The sequence below is a fragment of the Scyliorhinus torazame genome, chromosome 14, assembly GCF_047496885.1.
Source record: "Scyliorhinus torazame isolate Kashiwa2021f chromosome 14, sScyTor2.1, whole genome shotgun sequence".
Taxonomy (NCBI): Eukaryota; Metazoa; Chordata; class Chondrichthyes; order Carcharhiniformes; family Scyliorhinidae; genus Scyliorhinus; species Scyliorhinus torazame.
The window spans coordinates 5,604,361-5,618,027 of NC_092720.1; the positions used below are offsets into that span (position 1 = coordinate 5,604,361).

The 13,667-nt window shown below is 51.0% G+C and overlaps 1 protein-coding gene across 2 annotated transcripts in view; it reads right to left on the reverse strand.

The window, feature by feature from the left end:
- Window positions 1–11,881, reverse strand: part of p3h2 (prolyl 3-hydroxylase 2) — a 290,038-nt gene extending 278,157 nt beyond the window's left edge. The window contains exon 1 of one of the 2 annotated variants that reach the window (XM_072473639.1): window positions 11,277–11,879. In XM_072473639.1, coding sequence (XP_072329740.1) covers window positions 11,277–11,684 — 408 coding nt within the window. In that variant the 5' untranslated portion in view covers window positions 11,685–11,879. Of the gene's footprint in view, window positions 1–11,276 lie in introns of both variants that reach the window. The other variant, XM_072473641.1, reaches the window with a different exon arrangement.
- Window positions 11,882–13,667: the final 1,786 nt, after the last annotated feature.

Genomic DNA, 13,667 nt, shown 5'->3' on the forward strand with positions numbered 1-13,667 from the left:
CAGTGACCACAATTCAGTAAGTTTTAAAGTACTGGTGGACAAGGATAAGAGTGGTCCGAGGATGAATGTGCTAAATTGGGGGAAGGCTAATTATAACAATATTAGGCGGGAACTGAAGAACATAGATTGGGGGCGGATGTTTGAGGGCAAATCAACATCTGACATGTGGGAGGCTTTCAAGTGTCAGTTGAAAGGAATACAGGACAGGCATGTTCCTGTGAGGAAGAAAGATAAATACGGCAATTTTCGGGAACCTTGGATGACGAGTGATATTGTAGGCCTCGTCAAAAAGAAAAAGGAGGCATTTGTCAGGGCTAAAAGGCTGGGAACAGACGAAGCCTGTGTGGCATATAAGGAAAGTAGGAAGGAACTTAAGCAAGGAGTCAGGAGGGCTAGAAGGGGTCATGAAAAGGCATTGGCAAATAGGGTTAAGGAAAATCCCAAGGCTTTTTACACTTACATAAAAAGTAAGAGGGTAGCCAGGGAAAGGGTTGGCCCACTGAAGGATAGGCAAGGGAATCTATGTGTGGAGCCAGAGGAAATGGGCGAGGTACTAAATGAATACTTTGCATCAGTATTCACCAAAGAGAAGGAATTGGTAGATGTTGAGTCTGGAGAAGGGGGTGTAGATAGCCTGGGTCACATTGTGATCCAAAAAGACGAGGTGTTGGGTGTCTTAAAAAATATTAAGGTAGATAAGTCCCCAGGGCCGGATGGGATCTACCCCAGAATACTGAAGGAGGCTGGAGAGGAAATTGCTGAGGCCTTGACAGAAATCTTTGGATCCTCGCTGTCTTCAGGGGATGTCCCGGAGGACTGGAGAATAGCCAATGTTGTTCCTCTGTTTAAGAAGGGTGGCAGGGATAATCCCGGGAACTACAGGCCGGTGAGCCTTACTTCAGTGGTAGGGAAATTACTGGAGAGAATTCTTCGAGACAGGATCTACTCCCATTTGGAAGCAAATGGACGTATTAGTGAGAGGCAGCACGGTTTTGTGAAGGGGAGGTCGTGTCTCACTAACTTGATAGAGTTTTTCGAGGAGGTCACTAAGATGATTGATGCAGGTAGGGCAGTAGATGTTGTCTATATGGACTTCAGTAAGGCCTTTGACAAGGTCCCTCATGGTAGACTAGTACAAAAGGTGAAGTCACACGGGATCAGGGGTGAACTGGCAAGGTGGATACAGAACTGGCTAGGCCATAGAAGGCAGAGGGTAGCAATGGAGGGATGCTTTTCTAATTGGAGGGCTGTGACCAGTGGTGTTCCACAGGGATCAGTGCTGGGACCTTTGCTCTTTGTAGTATATATAAATGATTTGGAGGAAAATGTAACTGGTCTGATTAGTAAGTTTGCAGACGACACAAAGGTTGGTGGAATTGCGGATAGCGATGAGGACTGTCTGAGGATACAGCAGGATTTAGATTGTCTGGAGACTTGGGCGGAGAGATGGCAGATGGAGTTTAACCTGGACAAATGTGAGGTAATGCATTTTGGAAGGGCTAATGCAGGTAGGGAATATACAGTGAATGGTAGAACCCTCAAGAGTATTGAAAGTCAAAGAGATCTAGGAGTACAGGTCCACAGATCACTGAAAGGGGCTACACAGGTGGAGAAGGTAGTCAAGAAGGCATACGGCATGCTTGCCTTCATTGGCCGGGGCATTGAGTATAAGAATTGGCAAGTCATGTTGCAGCTGTATAGAACCTTAGTTAGGCCACACTTGGAGTATAGTGTTCAATTCTGGTCGCCACACTACCAGAAGGATGTGGAGGCTTTAGAGAGGGTGCAGAAGAGATTTACCAGAATGTTGCCTGGTATGGAGGGCATAAGCTATGAGGAGCGATTGAATAAACTCGGTTTGTTCTCACTGGAACGAAGGAGGTTGAGGGGCGACCTGATAGAGGTATACAAAATTATGAGGGGCATAGACAGAGTGGATAGTCAGAGGCTTTTCCCCAGGGTAGAGGGGTCAATTACTAGGGGGCATAGGTTTAAGGTGAGAGGGGCAAAGTTTAGAGTAGATGTACGAGGCAAGTTTTTTACGCAGAGGGTAGTGGGTGCCTGGAACTCACTACCGGAGGAGGTAGTGGAGGCAGGGACGATAGGGACATTTAAGGGGCATCTTGACAAATATATGAATAGGATGGGAATAGAAGGATACGGACCCAGGAAGTGTAGAAGATTGTAGTTTAGTCGGGCAGTATGGTCGGCACGGGCTTGGAGGGCCGAAGGGCCTGTTCCTGTGCTGTACATTTCTTTGTTCTTTGTTCTTTGTTCTATTCCACTGGAAACCCATCCGGCCCTGCCACCTTCCCCGAATGCAGCCTTCCATTCGCATCTTTTATCTCCTGGTCTACTATCGCCCCCTCTAATGTAGCCCTGGCCCCCTGCCCTAACCTTGGGTACTCCAGCCCAGCTAGAAATTCCTGCATCTCCCGGCCTCCCCCAGGTAGCTCTGACCTGTACAACCTCTCATAAAATTCCTCAAAGACCTTGTTAATCAGATCCGCAGCCACCACCGACTTCCCTGTCCTGTCCCGCACCTGAACAATTTCCCTTACCGCTGCCTCCCTCCGGAGCTGACCTGCTAACATGCCTGATCTCCATGCTCGTAAACTGTACCCCTTCCTCGCCTCAGTTGGCGCACAGTCTTCCTGGTAGATAGTCGGTCAAAGCTCGCCTGTCATTCCTTCCTCTTTTCCAACTTCTCTGGGTGACTCGTTCAATTCTAAACATTAATCTATTGGCCGGGATTCTCCGATCCCGCGGCCAAGTTCTGACACCGGCGTCAAAATCGCGCGAGCGACTCCGGCGTCAACGGGCCTCCAGGCCAGATACTCACCCCTTTCTAGGGGACTAGTACAGAGCTAGTGTCCGCTGCTCTGGCGCTCGAAAGCCGTCGCACCACGGCCGGTGCGAGTCCGCGCATGCATGTGGATTCCCGTCTCAGCGCCGGCCCCCAGGCAATATGGTGGAGCCCTACAGGAGCCCAGCGCGGAGGAACATAGGCCCCCCATTGAATTAGCCCGCCCGTCGATCGGTAGGCCCCGATGGCGGGCGTGGCCACCGTGGAGGCCCCCACCCACCCACCCCCGGAGTCGGATCTCCTCGCCCCCCCCACCAGGAAGGCCCCCGCAGCCACGCCGGGTAGGACCATACGTAACCTATGCCGGCGGGACTTGGCCAAACTCGGCCCGTCGAGGCGCGGAGATTCGCCAGGGGGAGGGGGGGGGGGGCGCTTTCAACGACCCCCAACTGGCGCGGCGGAGACCCCATGGGCGCCGGAAAATCGGCGGCCCGCCGGCAGAGCGGCGTGGCGCGATTCCCGCCCCCCCCCCCCCCCCCCCCCCCCCCCCCTGCGCGATTGTCTGACCCGACACGGGATCGGAGAATCCCGGCCAGTGTGTTTCAGGTTACAGTTAATATTACACGTGGTGTCTCTTTCAGCGGGCTACAGCAAGGTACAATTCCCGAGCACACAGTGCCCCAGCCAGGAAACCCCAGTTTAGGTGTCCAGATCTGATCCTTTCTCAGACCTGTTGGCGTTGGAGACGGAGACCAACGTCACCAGCAATGACATCCTCCTCCGCAAATCAGGAGAATAAAAAATACGGTTCTGAGCATTTGATCGATTACCCAACACCAGCAAGGGTTTTAAACAACGCATTTAAAAACATTGTCTGGAGGGGGTTCCCTAGATTGCCGGGATACACCCTGCTGGAGCGACTGCTGCTTGCGGATGTGGAAGAGGAGGGAAGAATTGGGGATATATACACAAGTGGCTGGGGAAGCAGGGAGGCATGCGGGTGGTGAAGATCAAAGAGAAATGGGAAGTGGAGTTGGGAATGGAGATCAATTGGGAAGTATGGAGTGAGGCACTGAGAAGGGTAAACGGACCTCCTCTTGTGCAAGGATGAGCCTGATACAGTTTAAGGTGGTGCACAGGGTGCATATGACTTGGGCGAGAATGAGTGGGTTCTTTCAGGGGGTAGCAGATGAGTGTGAGAGGTGCGGGCGGGGGCCAACGAATCATGTGCACATGTTTTGGGGTTGTGAAAAATTGTGAAGACTCTGGGCGGGAGTGTTCGCGGTCTTAGCCAGGCTGTAACCTACTTTGATACAGGTTTGAATAAAATGCGTTTTTTTTAAAAAACATTGGAGGACCATAAAAATAAATTGAAGGCATCCTATTGCAACCAGAGTTTGGGACACGCAGGAAGGAACACAAACTGAGGGGAGGAGAATCTCTCCCTCAGGGGCTGGTTTAGCACACAAAGATGGATCATCCACTCGGCATTTCTGGCTGAAGATTGCAGCCTTGTCTTTTGTACAGATATACTGGGTTCCCCCACCACCGAGGGTGGGGACTGCTGCAAGACCCATGGGGATAACCCGATCGAACTCCCTGTGGGTCTTGTAGAATCCGAGTTAACCCGCTAAGGAGGGCAATGATCCAACAACGGGACTCGTTAATTTCCCCGAGTTAAAAGTTGGCCCTGAAGGGAGCTCGTGTCATGAAATGAAATGAAAATCACTTATTGTCACAAGTAGGCTTCAATGAAGTTACTGTGAAAAGCCCCTAGTCGCCACATTCCGGCACCTGTTCGGGGAGGCTGTTACGGGAATTGAACCGTGCTGCTGGCCTGCCTTGGTCTGTTTTCAAAGCCAGCGATTCAGCCCTGTGCTAAACAGCCCCTGATCTTCCGATGTTCCCAGCTGGGACGAGGTCTTCTCTTCTCTTCATCACGGTGTGGAGTAAGAAACCAAACTTCCTAAACTTACCTTTTTTAGGACTCCTCATCGGTTACCGTGGGAATATTTGTGGAACCTACTCCTCCAGCGAGTTGTTTAATTGTCCACCACCATTCACGGCTGGACGTGGCAGGATTAGAGCTTAGATCTGATCTGTTGGTTGTGAGATAGAATCAGTACAGTGCAGAAGGAGGAAATTTGGCCCATCGAGTTTGCACCAACCCATGTGCACTGCCCCGTTCATCCGGTCCTATCCCTGACCTCGTAAGCTAACCTGCACATAAGGGGCAATTTATCATGGCCAATCCACCTGACCTGCACATCTTTGGATGTGGGAGAAAACCAGAGCACCCGGAGGAAACCCACGCAGACACCGGGATAAAGTACAAACTCCACACAGTGACCGAAGGCCGGAATTGAAGCCGGGTCCCTGGTGCTGTGAGGCAGCAGAGCTAACCACTGTGCCACCATGACATATTTAGCTCGGTGTCTTACTTGCTGTTTGGCACACTAAGTAGTCCCGTGTTGTAGCTTCACCAGGTCGACACCTCATTGTTCGGTCTGCCTGATGTTGCTCCTGGCACCCCCTCCTGCACTCTTCATTGAACCAGGGTCGGTCCCCTGGCTGGGTGGTAATGGGGGAGTGGGGGATATGCCGGGCCAGGAGGTTACAGATTGTGGTTTAGTGCCATTCTGCTGCTCAGGGCCCACAGTGCCTGCTAGATCTATTTAAGTCCGTTCCAGTTAGCATGATGGGAATACCACAACACGATAGACGGTATCCTCAATGTGAAGTCAGTGACTGTGCGGTGGTCACTCCTACCGGATACCATCATGGACAGATGCATCTGCAGCAGGCAGGTTAGTGAGGACAAGGCCACGTACATTTTTCCCTCTTGTTGGTTCCCTCACCACCTGCTGCAGTCCCAGTCTAGCAGTCCCAGCCTGGCAGCAATGTCCTTTACAATTAAGACATTGGAAGCCAAAATGGGCCATTGAGCTCAGGGGGCTTTGGCCTGATAGAAGGTTGCATCTCAGTAGGGGTATTTCTGCCTTTTTTTTGTTCAGACGTTCAAAGATGTCAGGTCAGGGGATTGGTCATGCTAAGTTACCTTGAGTAACCAAAAGGTTAGGTGGGGTTACGAGGATAGGGTAGAGTGCTCTTTCAGAAGGTTGGTGCAGACTCTATGGGCCAAATGGCTTCCTTCCACATTGTAGGGATTCTACAAGTGTCCAGTATTGAATACCGGGCAGTTGTAGTGAATGGAAATCCAAATTCCGGATTGACACCTGGCAGGATATTCTGGGATGGGGGGAGTCACACACATTCACACCCCAACACACACCATTATATCGATTGTTAGGAATTCATCAGACTAAATTCCCACCATCAACCAGCTAGAAGAATGAAGTTTATATCCCAGCCTCTCGGAGTGAGCAGCCCATATTGATCATTCTCCATTGTTCTCGATGGAAGTCAGGGCAGGGAGTGGTGGAGATAGTGCCTCATATAATGTTTCACTTTCTGTGTGGGCCGGGGGATGCTGGAATTGAACTCTCCACACTTGGAAACCGTGGGGTTGCTGAATGCAGAGTTGGGCTGTTTAACACTCCCGCCTCACTGCTCAGAGACTGCGCACCAGTAGTGCGTTTGATTAACTCCTTAAACACCTCACCCCCACTCACCCCCCAATAGGCCCTCATTCCCTCCATCTCAACCATTGTCCCACACATCACAATAGCCCATATAATCCCCTTGCCAACACAGGATTACATGCTCCGGTTTCCTCCCGAAAGACGTACTTGTTCGGTAATTTAGACATTCTGAATTCTCCCTGTGTACCCGAGCAGGTGTCGGAATGTGGTGACTAGGGGCTTTTCACAGGAACTTCATTGCAGTGTTAATGTAAGCCTACCTGTGACAATAATAAAGATTAACATTTTCCCAATGGCAGAAGTTCAACTAACCGACCATTACGTACTTAACATTTGCAGTTTTCCAATCGTCTGGGACTTTTCCAGAATTTAAGGATTTCCATCCCTAAAGGACATTTGGTGACCAGATGTGTTCTTATGCCAATCGCTGATAGCTTCATGGTCACTATTACAGAGACAAGCTTTGTATTCCAGATATCAGCTCGTGTCCCAGGGCTTTAGTCCGGGCCTCTGGATTACTGATCCAATGACATTAACACAACACATCTCCCCACAGACGCTTCACTATCCTGTATTCCACCCACTCCGCTTCACATCAGAGCACTTCAAGAACACGTTTGATGTTTAGTACTTCAGTGGCTATTTCCTGGGCATTCGGTCAAAGCTCTTCTATCTACAGATAGTGTAGGATTATAAAAGAAATTCAATAGCATCCAGGACAAAGCACCCAGTTTGACTGGCACCCCATCCACAAACATTCACTCACTCCACCACCCACAAACAGTGGCAGCCGTGTGTACCATCTACAAGATGCACCGCAGTAACTCACCAAGGATCCTTAGACAGCACCTTCCAAACCCACGACCACTACCATCTAGAAGGACAAGAACAGCAGATACCTGGGAACCCCCACCTCCTGGAGGTTCCCCTCCAAGTCACTCACTACCCTGATTCACTATCCTGACCTGGAAATATATCGCCGTTCCTCACGGTCACTGGGTCAATATCCTGCAACTTCCTCCCTAACAGCACAGTGGGTGTACTGCACCTCAAGGGGTGCCGCAGTACAAGAAGGCAGCTCACCACTACTGCCTGAAGGGCAACTAGGGATGGACAATAATAATAATAATCTTTATTGTCACAAGTGGGCTTATATTAACACTGCAATGAAGTTACTGTGAAAATCCCCTCGTCGCCACATTCCAGCGCCTGTTCGGGTCACAGAGGGAGAATTCAGAATGTCTAAATTACCTAACAGCACGTCTTTTGGGCTTGTGGGAGGAAACCGGAGCACCCGGAGGAAACCCACGCAGACACGGAGAGCGTGCAGACTCCGCACAGACAGTGAATCAAGCGGGAATCGAACTCGGAACCCTGGCGCTGTGAAGCAACGGTGCTAACCACTGTGCTACCGTGCCGCCTAATGCTGGCCTAACTAGTGACGCCCACATCCCGTAAATTACTTTTAAAACAATGCCCCAAACCTCCTGGGGCAGTAGCGAGGTTCGATAGGCACTCTCCACCACACCACCTCACTCCATATTGTAAATGTATTACAGCGAGAAGCAGCAATCAGCAGAGTGTCCACACATCAGCTACAATTGTGAATCAGTCCTTGTCTTCTTGCATTTTGTATCACACAGACACCAGAGAGCTCCGACTGGCAGTGAAGACTCCTGTTGTTCAATCATTCCACTTTGCTGCTCAAGGAGTTATTTGATCTTTCTATCCTGTGTAATTAGAATCACAGAAAAGTTACAGCACAGAAGGAAGCCATTTGGTCCACCTTGTCCGTGCTAGCCAGAGTACAGCGAGGTGCCCTTTCTAATCCCACCTTCCTGCACCCGGCCCTATCTTACAGCACGCAAGGTGCAGATCCAGGTAGTCTTCTGCCTCCACCACCAACTCGGGCAGAGAATTCCAGACTCCCTCTACCCTCTGCGTAAAAAAGATCTTCTCATATCCCCTCGACATTTTCTGCTACTTATTTTGAATCTCTGTCACTGGTTCTAGAATTTTCCGCCAATGGGGTGGCGCAGTGGTTAGCACTGCTGCCTCACGGCATCGAGGTCCCAGGTTCGAATCCCGGCTCTGAGTCCCCGTCTGTGTGGAGTTTGCCCATTCTCCCAGTGTTTGCGTGGGTTTCACCCCCACAACCCAAAGATGAGCAGGGTAGGTGGATTGGCCGCGCTAAATTGCCCCTTAACTGGAAATATGTTTAAAAAGAGAATTCTCCGCCAAGTGAAACAGGCTCATCCTTTCCACTCAATGTCTTGCCCTCATCATTTTGTGCACCTCACTCAAGTCACTGACCAAATAGAACCCAATTACACCCCTTGTACAAAGTAATGAGATTGAATAATATCATGCATTCAGGCAGGAGAAGGACTTCTCCAGGCTGGAAGGATCTTCTTCAGTTGAAGTTATCTTCACATCCACAGCACTTGGGCAACTCTTGAAGTGTAGTCATTGCAGTGAAATTGACAGCAAGGCCAGTGAACCAATAGCTGCCCAAAGGTCCTCCCTGCTCTCAGCAACTGCAGGCTTATTTTAAAGACAGGCCTTTAACTGTCAGCTAAACGGTCATTGGCCGAGAGTGGGGACTGACAGGAGGAGAGCGATTTCAGGACCGGCAGAGCTGCTTCTCAATCACCAATATGGTCTCTCCCACACGGGATAATTATGTTCCTCTCCATGTCGATTGGTTTATCAAGGTTGTCTAGCAATCTCCTTATGTGTGAAAAGGAAATGAACTGGTTATAAGGTATGTACAGATCTGGAGATGCGAGTGCACTGCTGACGGCTTTACTTTGAAGCTCTCATGTCATCTTCCCTTGAAGTTACAAAACTTCCCTTGAATGCAATCTGCTGGGGAAACCCAATAAAAGACTGTCCAATCACTGCTCAAGTTAACATTGCCAACCACTGAACCTGCACCTCTTTGGATTGTGGGAGGAAACCGGAGCACCCGGAGGAAACCCACGCAGACACGGGGAGAACGTGCAGACTCCGCACAGTGACCCAAGCCGGGGAAGTCCTGGCCCAGTTATCATCTGTGGCTGCAGCGCGAGCTACTCCTGGGGAACTGGGACTTAGCTGATAGTGACATGGAATTAGTGAGGCGAGTGCCGAGAGTGCAGAAAGCAGCAGCAGGTGAATGGGACAGTCCCCAAATTTCCTCCAACAATGGACAGTGCAAACGGCAGCATGGAGATGGGCAGTCCCTCCCACACACAGCAACTCGGCACAACATGCAACTAAATCCAAAAGGTGTTATTGTAAACTGGGCTGCAAGTTTTGAATCTTGCCCCCAAATTGAGTTTTTTGTCACTGTGTCCATATGGTGCAAGATTAATAAAGACAGGAAGCAAATCAATGTTATTATCAGCACTGGATTACAAATAAACAGGATAGCTTCCTATCAAACTCACCAACTCTCTGGTTTGTTTAATAGCCAGGGTGGGATTGAATCCACACAAGCTAACACTGCATTACATCATTGCTGCTCTTCATATTAAAGACAGATAATGTATATTTAATCAGTCAATAACTCGGTGCCAACAATGAGAGATATGGGGCCACAATCAGGAGAAGCTCCAGAGCTCATGGATTTGTCTCCCCGAGCCCACGTCACCGGGGTCAAAATGCCTCCTGCCTGGGTGCTCCGGGATCCAGAGGGCAGACCACATTATTCACCTGGGAAATGGTCTACAGTGACCCTTAGTCCAGACAGACTGTGCAATATCCCAGACTGTGTAACCTCGGACTCCTGCTATCCTATAATTACACACAGGCTAAAAGTGGAAACTGATAAATAAAAAACACTTTAAATACATGCAGGAAGCTCAGAAATAGACAAATAGAAAACAAGCCAAACTCAACTACAGGACACAGAACATCGTCCAATCCACAAACTTATAATTCTGGGAGACTGATCCCAGGAGGGTTTCGGCCCCAGCTTTTGTGACATCCTATACCAGCCCCCATCATCGCAGCCCCAAACACACAGCGCCCCCCCCCCAACAACACATTCCCCCTGCCTCCAGCAACACATCCCCCCCCCTTCAATCCAGCCACCCAGCCACCCCATCAACTCTTCCCCACCATCAACACCCCCCCCCCGTATCAACTCAGCAAACCACCAAATCAACACAGACCCCAGACCCCCCCACCATCAACACATCTCCCCCCCCAACCAACCCAGCCCCCCCAATCAACCCAGCCCCCCCAATCAACCCAGCCCCCAACCCCCCCAAAATCAACCCAGCCCCCAACCCCCCCAAAATCAACCCAGCCCCCAACCCCCCCAAATCAACCCAGCCCCCCACCCCCATCAACCCTAGCCCCCAAACCCCCTCCCCCCATCAACCCAGCCCTCAACCCCCCCCAAAATCAACCCAGCCCCCAACCCCCTCCCCCCATCAACCCAACCCCCCCCAAATCAACCCATCCCCCAACCCCCCCCAAATCAACCCATCCCCCAACCCCCCCCAAATCAACCCATCCCCCAACCCCCCCAAACCCCCATCAACCCAACCCCCATCAACCCAAGCCCCCCCCCCAAACCCCCATCAACCCAAGCCCCCCCCAACCCCCATCAACCCAAGCCCCCCCAACCCCCATCAACCCAAGCCCCCCCCCAACCCCCATCAACCCAAGCCCCCCCCCAACCCCCATCAACCCAAGCCCCCCCAACCCCCATCAACCCAAGCCCCCCCCCCAGCCCCCATCAACCCAAGCCCCCCCCAACCCAACCCCCATCAACCCAACCCCCCCCCCACCAACCCCCATCAACCCAACCCCCCCCACCAATCAACCCAACCCAACCCCCCCCACCAATCAACCCAGCCCCCAACCCCCAACAGTACCTTATAATAGGCCAGTTGTAGGTAGTTGTAGACGGTCCTCCTCTGGAATTCCTGCAGCACCTCCTCACTGACCCTGTAGATGGAAGCTGGACCCATTCTCTGGGACTCACACTGCTGGATACAATGGGCCCGTCTCAGAATCACTGAAAAGAAGCGGAGATTGGGCTGGGCAGCTTCCTGCATCTCATGCTGCTCTGCACACTGCAGCCGGCACTGGATTTTAAACTTTCTCTGCTGTGTGTAGCTGTGAATTGCCTCTTCCATGTAGTAAATAACACTGTGCCAGTCATTTCTGTAATACGCCTGAGTCCCTTCCTCATACAGCAAGTCAAAGGGTTTTAACACAGCCCCATTCTCCAGAGAGCCACACAAACAGATAGCCAGGGTGATCAGCAATATCCCAATCATTGCTTCCACCCCCCCCACTCACTCCACAAAGTGCTTCTGGTTCTGTGCAGTTTGTTAAATACACCACTCAGCCCAAAGCAAAGCAACTCCGAGAAATGGATGCAAGTCAGGCCAATTAATCATTTCCAGATGGTGGTACCAGGCAGGAGGAATCCTTGCACTGTGCTCACTCCCAGCTGGGAATTTCATTGCAGGAACTGCTTTCTAAAAGAGAGCGAGAAAGTGTGACAGAGAGACAGGGAAATAACCTCTGGAGATGTCCCTGATCGTGAGGGAGGGTGGGAGGGGGGTACGAGGGCTGCGAGGAGGGTCCCATATTGTAGCGGGGCGGGGATTACAAGTATCAGAATCAGACGGAAATTATACCAGGGTTTTTGGCAGTGGGGAGGGGGGGAGCCTTCGAGAATTGATTTAAATGTAAAGCAGACACAAATTTATTTTTAAATTCTAAATGAATTGTCACCAGTATCTGATGAAGATTTACAGTCTAGAAATTTAACTGCACCATGTCTGTTTTTCAAGCACAAAACCCCCAAATATTTCACCGAGTGGGGAGGAATGATGTAGTCAATGTGAGCTGGAGGTCTCCTTTGCAGCTGCTGATTGTGGTGCACCATCATGCTGATATCGGGAAACAGCAAGCCAAGACTGGCGTCAAGCCATCAGCCCGTGAGCATCTCAGCCGGGGTGACCATAGTCACCATGTGTGGTGTTGTCCTATAGGAGATTAGGAACCAAGCCGGTTTCCTCCCACAGTCCAAAGATGTGCAGGTTAGGAGGATTGGCCATGATAAATTGCCCTTAGTGTCCAAAATTGCCCTTAGTGTTGGGTGGGGTTACTGGGTTATGGGGATCGGATGGAGGTGTTGACCTTGGGTAGGGTGCTCTTTCCAAGAGCCGGTGCAGTCTCGATGGGCCGAATGGCCTCCTTCTGCACTGTAAATTCTATTTTAATCTATGTTAAATCAAAGTCGGTGTATACTCGAGCCCAAGGCTGACCCGGCCACTCCCAGGGGTGAGGCTGAAAGGAGCTTGTGGTGTTCCTGAGAGGTGCAACACGGCGGCCGTAGACGTATCGATGAAACGTTTTCACCGCAAAGACCACTGCCAGTCCCTTCCTCTCAATCTGCGCTGATTCACATCTGGCCGCCGCCAGTTTACGAGAGACAAAAGCAATCGCCGTTCCCGGCCGTCCGGCTTCTGATGGGTCAGGACGGCCCCAACTGTATAAGAGGCAGCATCACACGTGACGTGCAAAGGTTTGGCTGGATCATACTGGGTCAGCGACCCCCGAGGACGGCAATCATCTTTTGACACGCAGAAAAGCCGCTTCCAGGCAGCGCTCCACACCCAGTCCTGGAGTTTCTTAAAGAGCAGATGTAGAGGAGCCAGTGTGGCCGAGAGATTCAGGACAAATTTCCATAGTTGTAACCAATCATAGAAGTAACCAATCCCAGAGCGAGCGAAGTTCTGTGGTGTCCTCTGGGCCAGGGATCTCCCGATGGCCTGCACTGAGTGTAAGCGTCACGTTCCGCCCGATACCCCAGGTACACCACCTCCTTCACATGGAACACACACTTCCCACGGCGCAGGCAGGTACCATTCTTTGAAAAACACTGCAACACCACCTCCAAATATTCCTGGTTGGTAGTCCCCATGACCAGATTTTGGAAAAGAGTAAAAACAACAGGGTTGTGGTGATGGGAGACTTCAACTTCCCCAATATTGACTGGGACTCACTTAGTGCCAGGGGCTTAGACGGGGCGGAGTTTGTAAGGAGCATCCAGGAGGGCTTCTTAAAACAATATGTAGACAGTCCAACTAGGGAAGGGGCGGTACTGGACCTGGTATTGGGGAATGAGCCCGGCCAGGTGGTAGATGTTTCAGTAGGGGAGCATTTCGGTAACAGTGACCACAATTCAGTAAGTTTTAAAGTACTGGTGGACAAGGATAAGAGTGGTCCGAGGATGAATGTGCTAAATT